This window comes from Piliocolobus tephrosceles, chromosome Y (genome assembly GCF_002776525.5).
Source record: "Piliocolobus tephrosceles isolate RC106 chromosome Y, ASM277652v3, whole genome shotgun sequence".
NCBI lineage: Eukaryota > Metazoa > Chordata > Mammalia > Primates > Cercopithecidae > Piliocolobus > Piliocolobus tephrosceles.
In genome coordinates this window covers 13611470-13623957 of record NC_045456.1, presented here as the reverse complement: position 1 = coordinate 13623957, position 12488 = coordinate 13611470, and the positions used below count along the sequence as shown (strand labels likewise).

General features: G+C 45.4%; 1 protein-coding gene across 1 annotated transcript in view; it reads left to right on the top strand.

Annotated features, from left to right (window-relative positions):
- CLCN4 (chloride voltage-gated channel 4) overlaps nucleotides 1-12488 on the top strand; it is an 80362-nt gene that overhangs the window by 22382 nt on the left and 45492 nt on the right. The window contains exons 3-4 of the mRNA XM_023198728.1: nucleotides 4877-5031; nucleotides 7340-7439. Coding sequence (XP_023054496.1) covers nucleotides 4888-5031; nucleotides 7340-7439 — 244 coding nt within the window. The 5' untranslated portion in view covers nucleotides 4877-4887. The remainder of the gene's footprint in view (nucleotides 1-4876; nucleotides 5032-7339; nucleotides 7440-12488) is intronic.

The window sequence follows — 12488 nt, the reverse complement described above, 5'->3', positions numbered from 1 at the left end:
GTTGTGTGTTTTTAAAAAGTAGCCACAATAATACCTCTGATTTCTGAATGCTCACCTAGAACTTTGCCATTTCCCCATCAAGAGGTGGAGTCTACTTCCTCTCCCCTTAAGCCTGGGTGGGATTTTGTGACTGCCTCAATGAAGAGCAAGTGACAAAAGGGATGGTACCTGACTTCTGAGGCTGGGTCACGCAAGGTGATACCGCTTCTGCATGGTCTCTCTCTCTTAACACACTTGCTTTGGGGCCCAGAGCCTCAGGATAAGAAATACTGCCACCCGGCCGGGCACAACGGCTCACGCCTGTAATCCTAGCACTTTGGGATGCCGAGGCGGGCAGATCACCTGAGGTCGGGAGTTCGAGACCAGCCTGACCAACATGGAAAACCCCGTCTCTACTAAAAATACAAAATTAGCTGGGCGGGGTGGCGCATGCCTGTAATCCCAGCTACTTGGGAGACTGAGGCAGGAGAATAACTTGAACCCGGGAGGCAGAGGTTGCGGTGAGCCGAGATCATCCAGCCTGGGCAACAAGAGTGAAACTCCATCTCAAAAAATAAAAAATAAAGAAAGAAAGAAAGAAAGAAAAGAAAGGAAATACTGCCATCCAAAGTCACAGCTGAAGAGACCACATGGGGATGCCACATGGAAAGAGAGAGAGGCCTGGGAACCCCAGCTGTTTTAGTCTCCAGCTGCTGAGTCTCTTGGCCCAGGCACCAGATGTGTGAGTGAACAAGCCTTCAGATGATGCCGGCCCCAACCCCTGTCTGACTAAGACCTTGTGGAAGACCCTGGGTGAGGATGGTCTTGCTGAGTCCAATGAGACCCCAGTACCAGGATAGATAAAGATATGATGGGCTGCGTGCATTGGCTCACACCTGTAATCCCAGCATTTTGGGAGGTTGAGGTAGGAAGATTGTTTGAGCCCAGGAGTTTGAGACCAGCCTGAGCAACATAGCGAGACCCTGTCTCTACAAATAATAAAAAAAATTAGCCGGTGTAGTGGCATGCATCTGTGGTCCCATCTACTCAAGAGGCTGAGGCAGGAGGATGGCTTGAGTCTGGGAAGTTGAGGCTGTGTTGAGCTGTGATTGCGCCACTGCACTCTAGCCTGGGTGACAGAGTGAGACCCTGAAAAAAAAAAAGAACGAAAGAAGGAAGGAAGGAAAGAAGGAAGAAAGAAAAGAAAAGAAAAGGGAAAAGAAAGAAAAGAAAGAATCCTTTGGGATGGCTAAAGAGGATGCTCCAACTATGTCTGGGGAAATTAATGCAAGTTCCACGGATAGTGTGAAACAAAACAGGGTTCTGCAATGTGAATAGGAGCTTTCAAGGCAGAGGAGAAGGTTCAGGGTAGAAGAGAAAAGCACATTCAAAGATACGGGTTTCTGCCTGACATTTTTGGTCAAACATGGATAACCATGATTCACCTAGGGTGGCATTTTTATATTCAGCCAAGCCTTGATTCTACTTAGAATCTGTCCTTCTCGATCTAGATCTGGGTGATTTCCTGCTTTCTTTCGTCTTCTAGAACCTGTTGTATTATTGCTAACACTCAACCATAAAAAGTCCAGGTTTCCTTTGAGTGTTAAAGATCCCTGTTCTGAGGGCGAGCTGACCCATGCAGAGTCGCTTTTAACATCAGAGCTGTAAATGACATCATTAATACTATTGTATTAATACATGCTTGTCTTCGTTGAGTCCTGAGTGAAGTGAGTTTTACTGGACAGGATCTGCTGTTGAAGAACTTGAGCCTGACTTCTTGGGGTCTTCATGCTTGGAGACCAAACCTACTGACACTTTCTTGCCTTTAGGCGTTGGTTACAAGATACAGGTGTCCTGCATTCCTTCCACAGTCCCTTTGGAGGGAAATAATGGTTGTGTAGGAGAGATGTTCTCTTGTCAAGCAGGATACCTCCAGCCTGAACTGGGGCAAATTCTACTCCACCCTCTCACTATTGGTACTGTCATCTATGGCTGCTCCAGTCCTCCCCAGAGTTGGTCTGCATTGCCCCAGCTAACCTGACCTGTCTTCCTTTCTCTCCCTCAGAGCTCAAGTTCATTCTACCTATTAACCCATTATTATCATGCTGCTGATTAACAACTCCTTCAAAGGACTCAATGGCTTAAAAGCAACAACCATTCACTATTTTCACAAATCTACAGGTTGGCTGCATGGTTGGATTGGGCTGAAGTTGGCTGATCTTGGCTGGACTGACGCATAAATCTGTGGTCGGCTGGACCTAGATGATTTCTTTTTTTTTCCCTTTGAGATGGAGTCTTGCTCTGTCGCCCATGCTGGAGTGCGGTGGTGTAATCTTGGCTCACTGTAACCTCCACCTCCCAGGTTCGAGTGATTCTCCTGCCTCAGCCTGCTGAGTAGCTGGGACTACAGGCACCTGCCACCACGCCTGGCTAATTTTTGTATTTTTAGTGGCGACAGGGTTTCACCATGTTGGCCAGGCTGGTCTTGAACTCCTGACCTCAGGTGATCCACCTGCCTCGGCCTCCCAAAGTGCTGGGATTACAGGCGCCAACCACTGTGCCTGGCCCCTAGATGATCTTTTAACCCCAACCTCACAATAGACACCACCACCTCCTCCTGAGTCCCCAGGGAAGTCCTCTGAGGCTCTGCAGATCAGAGCCTGTTTATTTTCCTCAGGACCACTACATGTTCCGTCAAAGTTTAAAGATATGATTGTTCTCTACAGTGACTTTTTGTTTCAGGTGTTATTGCCTGAAGTAGTTGTTTGACTAGAGATGTAGTTAAATTTTAGGTAGCATCAACTCCTTTTGAATAGACTGTCCAAGTCCCTGCGATTCTATCTGCTGGCTGGGTTTTTCTGACAAGCACTCTCTTGGAGGGTCAACAGCCTGTTGTCTTGTTTTTCCCATTAGAGATTTTCTTTACCACATATATTAGGAGGTTATTTTCATCTTGTTTGTGTATAAATGAGAATGAAATCTTTGCTTTCTAATTTTACTCTCTTCCTAATATCATTGGTTGCTACTGACTTATGCAATGTGATTCTTCCCTGGGCACTCATCAGGGGGTATTGTTTTCAACTTGGCATGGCTCAAACCTCAAACTTTTAAAGTTTTAAAGCAGCCGAGTTGCACTGATGATCAATAAATCCATCACTGTGACCACTTTATTGCTTGTAAGGTGATTACCCTACTTTGCCCATAGTGACTCTTCAATTTGATTAAAATGCAGTTTCATCGGGTCGTGGTTGAGTCCTCCAGATATATAAATACATGAGAGAAGCCTATACTCAAATGTTTTTATAACCACCCTTCAAATGTTTAACCATCTATTCCAGCACTTTTGTGGTCCTCATCCTATAATTCAAATTTCCATGCTCTTTGCCAAAGTAATTCTTATTTAGTGCATATTCCAACCTCTTGTCTCTGTAAGAGTGCAGAGATTCTTTTCTCTGCTAACTGGTGGTGAGCCTTGGTCCCACTGCAAAGCATTTTCTGCAGCTGAAATGAGCTCCTGTGCAATCTGTAGATCAGACTCTGATGGTGGGAGAATATGGGAGATGATGTTGGTTCACTCGCGATTGTTTTCCAGGTGAGGGCAGCTGGAATAGTGGGAGTGGAATTATTATCTTGGACAGGAAAGGAAGACACATCACCTGTGCTACTGCCCTGGCCGCAGGAGCCCTTTTGACTGCATTTTAAGACATTAAAAATGAGCATCTGTCCCGGAGCTTCCTGCTCAGGGCAGTGTGCCACCAGCTTCTCATGGCTCTTGGCTCGTGGCAGGTTGTCCCACCTCCCTTGTCCAGCTCCAGGGTGGCCCCACTCACACAGAGGGCTCCTGCCATCTGCAGATTGCCTGGGCTCCCACCAGCTCATTAAAGTCTTGCCAGCATTTTCACTGTGCCATTGGAGTACATTTTGAATATCCATGATGACATTCACATAGGCTGCCTGCCTGAGTGGTCCACTTTGTCTCCCATGGGAACCAGTTATTGGTTTGATTACCATTATTTTCATTTAAGCCCTATTTGCCCCTCCAGCCCTGTCATATGGACACCTTGCTTTTGCAGAATGTGAGGTTTTCTTGGACACCTTGCTTTTGCAGAATGTGAGGTTTTCTAGGAATGTATATAATTGAACCTCATTTGCAGATTCCATATTTGCAAATTTGCCTACTGGCTAAAATGTATGTGTAGCCCCCAGATCAATACTCATGGAGCTTTCGAGGTTGTTCATAGATATGCGTGTGTGTAGAGCGACAAAAAGTGTCAGCAGTGCCCGTTCCTCGCTGAGGTCTGAGAGGGTGATGCTCTGCCTTACTGCTTCCACTCTCCTCCTGTCAACAAGGGTCCTTTTCGTGTTCCATTCAGTGCCATGTTTTTCACAGTTTTGTGCTTTTTTTGTTGGTAATTTTGCTGTTTAAAATGGCCCTGCAATGCAGTGCTGGGAAGCTGGTTGGTGTTCCTGAGCGTAAGAGGGCTGTGACATGTTTTATGGAGAAGCCTCGTTCAGGCATGAGTGATACTGTTGCTGGCTGTGAGGTTAATGTTAATAACTCAACAATATCTATTAAATAGAGTGTCTTTAAACAGAGTACATAAACAAGGTACAGCTTGATTGTTTGATGAAAATGTGACCAAAGATTTTGCAGGAACCTAACCGTGTATTATCTTGGGAACAGTAGTAGTATTCAGTAATTCAGTGTTTGAGGTGACATTATGGAGCATAACCTCCACAAATGATGAGAATTGACTGTGTATATATTTCATTATAGCACAGATGCCTGTGCTGAAATAATTTTTCTTATATAAGAAAATAGGGTACATGGACTATTCTTCTGTCATATCCGTGGCATGTCCTGCTCACATCTTTAACGACTGGTTTTCTTGCCCAGGTGTAATTAGCATGGTCAATGCGGGAGCGATGAGTGGCTCTGGAAACCTGATGGATTTCCTCGATGAGCCGTTCCCTGACGTGGGGACATATGAGGACTTCCACACCATCGACTGGCTACGGGAAAAGTCACGGGACACCGACAGACACAGGAAGGTAAGTGGCATTCTGAAAGGACACACTGCAAATGGCTAAGCCATGCTTTCATTCAAAAGTTACTGAGCTGCGGCTTAGGTCCACGTGTGTGTCATGTGCTGGGTTGGGGTCTAAAGAGGAAAAGAGCCAGTGGGAGGAGCAAATATATTGGCAGATCATTGTACTAGCAGGAGCTTTGGGCAGGACGATGTGTCATATGGAGGGAATGTGGTGTGGAGGAGAGGGAGGGGACTTTGCAGGTGCCATTTCTGGACTCTGTTTCTCATCCATGAAGATGGAAGCAATTATGCCTGGAGAGGAAATGAGATTATGTGTATATGAAAGCACATATGACAGTGCCTGGTGTCTAGTTGGCAATCAGTATATATTTTAATGAACCACAATGGTTATCTGTCAAGTGCTGTGGGATCATTTAGGTTCGGTTAGGGAAGGGTTTTTCAGCAAGGGTAACATTTCAGTTCGGTCTTGGATGACTAAGATTTTGCTAGGCAGAGAAAGGGCAAGAATTCTCAACATCAGGAATGCCCCCCTTTTTTTAAGTCACAGAGGCATTAAAGAATGTGGTGTATCTGGGCAATTCAGGGAGCTCCGAGGATCTGGTTGAGTATTCCTGCAGGGGGAGGGATAGGGATGAGTGTGGAAATGGAGGCAGCAGGGCCATGTGGGGGAACGGCCATGCTGGCGATGGAGAGGAGTTTGTATTTCATGCCGAAAGCCACAGAAGATAATAAAGATACGCTGCAAAGGGAGAAACAGGAAGCTTGGAAATGAGTTCAGGAGACTGAAGGCAGTGATGTGCAGGTGGAGAGAGGGGATCAGGATTGAGAGGTATTCTGAGGCACCACGGACAGGATTCAGGGGAAGTACTGGGTCCAGGAGGGGAGTGGGGTCACAGAACACCAGGCTGTGGCCTGAAGAGGATGATGCCTTTGAGGCCTAGAGGAAGCAAGGGGGGACTGGCAGACTGCTGGGGAGGCCAGTGAGTTCTGTGTAGATGCGTTGGTTTGAGTGTGCTATAGACGGGTGATCGCAGGTGGCGAGAACTCTGTGGTTCAGGGGTGAAGGAAGGGCCGGGGGAAGAATGAGGTCCCTGTGTGCAAGTGGAGGCTGAAGCTTTAGAAGCAGCCACAGTGGCCTGGGTGTGCAGAGAGAAAAGGGAGGAGGCGGTGCCCAGAGTTACCAGGTCCAGGGGAGGCAGATGGAGAGCCCGTGACAAGAGGGGAGCCCGCCAAGAGCAGTCTCCTGTGAATGGAGAGGGTGTTGTGTAGGGGTCTGCTCACAAGGTCACCCTCTATGGAGAGGTCAGGTAGGAGGCAAGCCAGCGGCATGGGGCCTGGCGGTGAGGGGAGGGCTGTTTCAGATTTGGGTGAGGAGTGACATGGACAGTGTGACCTCACGAGGGCTGGCACGAAAGGAGGAGGGGAATGTGTAGGGAGCCAGACTCCGTCGTGAAGATGTTACAGCCTGTTGGCTCTAGAGTGCAAGAATGTGAGGTCGAGGCAGCCTTCCCTTTAGAGCACAACTCAGCAGACTGTGGCCCATGGGCCAAAGCCAGCTGGCACCTCGTTTTGTAAATAAAGTTTTATTGGAACTCAGCAATGCCCATCCATTTCTGTATTTTTATGGCTCCTTTTGTGCTATGGTGGCAGGGTTGAGGAGTTGCAACAGAGACCATTTGGCCCACAAAGCCCAAAATATTTACTCTCTTGTCCTTTACAGAAAACATTTGCCCAGCGTTGCTCTAAAAGGCTGTGAGGGAATGATGATCTCAGAGGAGCATATGATTCTGTTAGCACAGGGAGGTGTGTATAGCTATGTTCATCTGCTATGGCAAACGTGATCTATACCAGCTAATTCTAAGTTCATGCTGCTAAAATTTAACCTTGAAAACAAAAGGAGGAGATGAACCCTGTGTTGAAGAGGCTTTTTAATGAAACTTAGCAATGTAAGTTAAGATAGTAACGCCTAGTCAGAATGGAGACGCCGAACCAACGTCCCCCTTCAGCATGGCTTTTAAATGATCAAAGATCAAATCACATTTAGTATGTTTTTTAATTAAGGGAATTCTTTGCGTGTGTGCTCAAATTCTTTGGAGACTATTGTGGCGTCTTTATAGCTCTATGAACTAGAAAGCTCATCTTACCATTGCGGCATGTAACTGAAAGAATCACGTCAGTGGGAATTTAGCTGCTTGATGACATTCATTTTATTTTCTTAATTACCCTGTTTCCTGGGGAAACAGTTTCAAGGAAAAAAGCATGACTTTGAAAATGCATTCACATCAGCTACTGCATCTGCTTTGTTCTAGATCACCAGCAAGAGCAAGGAGTCCATATGGGAGTTCATCAAGAGTCTGCTGGATGCCTGGTCAGGATGGGTGGTGATGCTGCTCATTGGCCTGCTGGCGGGTACGTGGATGGGCGTATGGCACTCCCGTGGGAAGCTGCAGAGGCCGAAACCTCAAAACACGAACCCTCTGGGAGATTTGGAATATGGCATGTGTTGCTTTTACCCCCGTGGGAGGGATGTATTACTTGAAATATCTAAGGGCAAAATGCATGACTGTATATTTAACCTAAAATCCATCATCAATAAGGCATGAGCTCGGGTACAGGCATCTGGAGAGCTGTGATAGAGCTGGCGGCCTTTCCACACAGAGCATCGTTTTCTTACTATACCGGATTTCACTGAAAACACACATTTTTTTTGGAAACGGTCTTGTTCCATTTCCCAGGCTGGAGGGCAGTGGCATGATGCCAGTTCACTGCAGCCTCCGCCTCCCAGGGTGGAGCAATCCTCCCACCTCAGCCTCCTGAGTAGCCAGGACCACAGGCATACGCCACCATGCTCAGCTAATTTTTGTTATTTTTTCGTAGAGATGGGGTCTCACTATGTTGCTCAGGCTGGTCTCAAACTCCTGGGCTCAAGTCATCCTCCTGCCTCAGCCAAAGTGTTGGGATTGCAGGTGTGAGCCACTGAGCCCAGCCAAGCACGCATTTTATATTTGGTTGTTCTTGATTATGTAGATGGCAACAAAATCAGGGACTGTATTATCTTCAATAACAAAACGTCATATGAGATTGCCTTTTGCTACTACTGGTAGGCTCTGGGATGAACTGGAAACATCCTGCAACAGTCAGCACCACGCTAGATACCCACGGGAGCTGAGGCAGGCCCAGGGGCCTCCATCAACCTGACCCTCGGGGACTCTGCATCTTTCCTTTTTAGAATCCCAACACCATGTTTGTGAGTAGTAGATGGTTCCAGAGTAAATGGATGTTATCTGGAGGGGAAACCCATCTTTTTAATATCAAATGCACCAGCCCTTCCTGGAAATTGTTTCCTAAAACTTATGTCCTTTTAGGAGATTGTGAAGGTTAATGTCTAAGAATAAAATATTTGGCACGATGAAGAGGTTTCCTTAATAAAAATCCCCTGCATATAACAACATAATAGTTATGGTTAGAGAACAGATCAGGGAATTGACTATAACACAGGCAGAATATATGTAGTAAGTGGTCTAAGAAGGACAGAACACGAATGGGGCACGGATAAGTTTTGTGATTCCAGGGGCTTTCAGTTTCCAGGTGATCTTGGTTTATTCCATAGATCATTGTAGGAGGGGCTTGGTTTCCAGGGAAGGGCTCTACCTTCCTCACCTGCCTCAGCGTCCCATAAAGAGCTAAGAGGAATGCTCGGAGGGGGAGCCCTTTCCTACTAGTCACAGATGCTGTCTGTCCATTTCTCCAAGCCTGTCCTTCCTTTCCCAGTGGCATTTCCCGTCATGTACTGGCAGCAGCCAGGGCAGGAAATTAGACTTCACTGTCACAAGGTATTGGACGACCAATTTTGCCTGACTGCTTCTGTGAAAGCCTTTGAAGGTGGGCCAGGTGGGAGTTTGCTATGAATTTTGATGTCCTTATTTAGAGTAGATTGATAAAACCTTACAGTGTGTCATTTTTCTTGACTCGTAGGAAGGAGAAATAAATAGGGTAAATGAAGAAACTCAGAATAGGAATAAATGTTCTGATAATGGCACAGCTTAGATTTATTGACTGACTTAGGAGCCCAATTGGGCTGACTTTAATCTGATTTTGAGCAGCTGGCTTTATTATCCACTTGATTTCCATCAGCTCTTTCACGAGGGGGAATTAAAAACAGTATGCTGCTGCACGGGCTTCACTTCAACAGTATCTCTGGAGAGGACCTCTGGCTTGAATACAGCCTGCCCCTCCCCTCTGTGATTGCAACGTGCAGCCAGGGATGAGCACCGCCGGCCAAAGGAGAGCCCGTGGGCACATCAGCCAGGGAATACATGGGAGGGTGAGAATGGGGTGATGCTGAAAGTGAAGGGGCTACAGGGTTCTTTTGATCTGGATGCACTTTGAAGGGACAGCCAGAGAGCCATGTCCCACTCACTTCCCCCTTCCTTGCTGGACTAACAGTGGAGAGGACCCGGGGTCTCACTGCCTGGCCGGCTGCCCCCTCACTGGCCACTGTCTTCAGACTCCCCTCATGGGTAGGCCCGCGGCGTCTCCGCAGATACTTATCAGAAATTACCACTAGGTGTCACTGTTGGACCACGAAAGAAAGCTGAGGCCCGCTGAAGCGCAGTCAGCACCAGAATCAGCAAGGAAGATTGGGTGTGCAGTTAGGGGGTTGTGAATGAATGAATAATGATGAAACTTGGGGTGATCATCGCGTTTGCTCCTGGATATCTGCACAGGACCCTCCCATCTTCTTCACCTTCTTCTTCAAATACTGCACGATGTCACTTATATGTGGAGTCTAAAAAAAAACCCCAATGTCATAGAAACAGAGTACAAAGGTGGCTCCTAGAGGGAGGGGTGGGGACAGGATGGGAAAAGAGAGGTTGATCAGAGAGTTTAAGTTTCAGTTAGACTGGAGGAATAAGCTTTAGTGAGCTGTTGCATTGCATGGTGACCACAGTTAATAATCATGTATATTTCAAAATTGCTGAAAGAGTAGACTTTCATGATCTCACCACAAAAATAAACTAGGGAGGTGATTTGGTTGGTGCGAAGGTAATTGTGGTTTTTGTCATTAAAATAACGGCATGATCGAATCTTTAATTAGCTCGATCAAGTCTTTCTATAATGTATACATAGATCAAAACATGACATTGATATACACAATTATTATGTGTCAGTTTTAAAAAGTTAAAAAATCAAGATAATGAGCCCTCTGCCTTTGTTTTATGGAAAAACGAAGAACTATGGATAGATAGTTCTAAATTTCACATTACCGGACCCTGTGGAAAGACCTCATGAAATACTAAATATTATGGTTCTGGCGTGCTGTTGCTAGGGGGCAGTGTTTACTTAGCTGACTCTGCAAACTAGCATTAAGCGGAACCACGCTTGCATCCAGGATTTCATGATCTGGAGAAAATACTTTGAGCATGTAGGATTTCTTTTCATTGGGTTTCAGTTTCCAACTTTAAATCAGGAAATAGTTTTCACAATTCCACAAGGTATATGTACTTCAAAACATCATGTTGTACATGATTAAAACATACAATGTTATGTGTCCATTTTAAAATGAAAGAATAAATCAGGAAATAGCTAATGATGTCTCTAACTTAATGAGACTAATTATATATATTTTTATATTTGGAATCAAGTATTTCATTATTGAATTGCATGTTTAAAAATTTCAAACCTGTCTGATATTTAAAATTTAAAAAACAATAAAATTACATCCCTCCCTCTCTAAGCCTCACCCCCCTCACCTGCTGTATGAGTGTGTATATGTATGTATGTAAAGCCTTATTGAAATATAACTCACATACCATACAATTCACCCATTTAAAGTATACAATTCAGTGGTTTTTAATGTATCACAGAGTTGTACAACCATCACCATGGCCGATTTTAGAATAATTTTATCATCCCCAAAATAACAATTATACCCTTTAGCTATCAAGTGCCTGCTCCCCAACCATCCTCCTTCCAGCCCTAAGTCCACTGTTAACCTGCTTTCTATCTCTGTGGATTTGCCAATTCTGGGCATTTCATATAAATGGAATCATACAATATGTGGTCTTTGTGATTAACTTCTTCCACTCAGCATAATATGTTCAAAGTTTGTCCATGTTGTAGCATGTGTCTGTACTGTATTCCTTTTCACTGCCAAGTGCCATTCCATTGTATGGATAGATCACATGTTGTTTATCCACTTATCCATTGATGGATATTTGAGTTGTTTCTACTTTGTGGCTATTTTGAATAATGCTGCTATGAACATTTTTATACAAGTGTTTGTGTGCATGGATGTTTTCATTTCTCTTGCATATATGCCTAGGAATAGAATTGGTCGGTCAAATGGTAACTCTGTGTTTAACTTTTTGAGGAACCGTGAGACTGTTTGCCGAGGCATTGTACCTTTGTAGTGCACTATATTTTCTCTCTAGTACTTATCGCCTTTTTGGTTTTTTTGAGACATGGTCTGGTTCTGGCGCGATCATGGTTCGTTACAGACCGGGCTTGAGCAATCCACCTGCCTCAGACTCCTGAGTAGCTGGGACTATAGGTGCGTGTCACCATATCAGGTTAATTTATGTGTGTGTGTGTGTGTGTTTTTTTTTTTTTTTGTAGGGATAGGATCTTGTCATGCTGTTCAGGCTGGTCCTGAACTCCTGGCCTCAAATGATTTGTCCACCTTGTCCTTCCGAAGTGCTGGGACTACTGGCATAAGCCACTGCACCTGGCCCTTATACCTTTTAACAGAGCCTTTAATATACTTGTTTTGTCCAGTGTCCTGTCCCAGGTACAGTTCCACAAAGGCAGGGACTTGGGTTTACTCTTTTCACTGCTGTATTCCCAAGATATGGACGAGTAACTGGCATGTAGTAGGTACATGTTCAATAACTATCCCTGGAATGAATGAATGGACCTGAGTTTTCTGATCTTTTCATTCATTTATTTATTGCAATCTTTTATTTAACGTGGATATATAGTGCCAACTATGCACCTGACATGGATATAACAACAGACAAGACAGATAGGGTCCTTGACCACTTAGAGTGGACACAGGGTCTGGATGCCAGGCATGACCCCCACTGTGGTATGAAAACCAGACAATGAAACCTTTTCAACCCACCACTTATAGACTAGTGGAAGTACACTCACACACACACACACGCATGCACACATGCACACACACACACAGAGAAATAGAAAGAGAGCTAATTGTGATATCAGCATGTGAGAGGTGTGGTGATGAGGAAGGACAGGCAGCCACAGGAATGCCAGGGAAGTACACCTAACCCAGACTTAGGAAGTCAGGAAAGACTTCCCAAAGGAGGTGATATAAATGCTGGAATCTGGATGGTAAGTAGGAGTCTGACAGGAGGGGAGGGCAGTGCTTGCTGAGATGGTGCAGAGAGGAGAGCGCGGCACATTCCAGGAACATGGAGTGGGCGGGGTGTGGGGAGT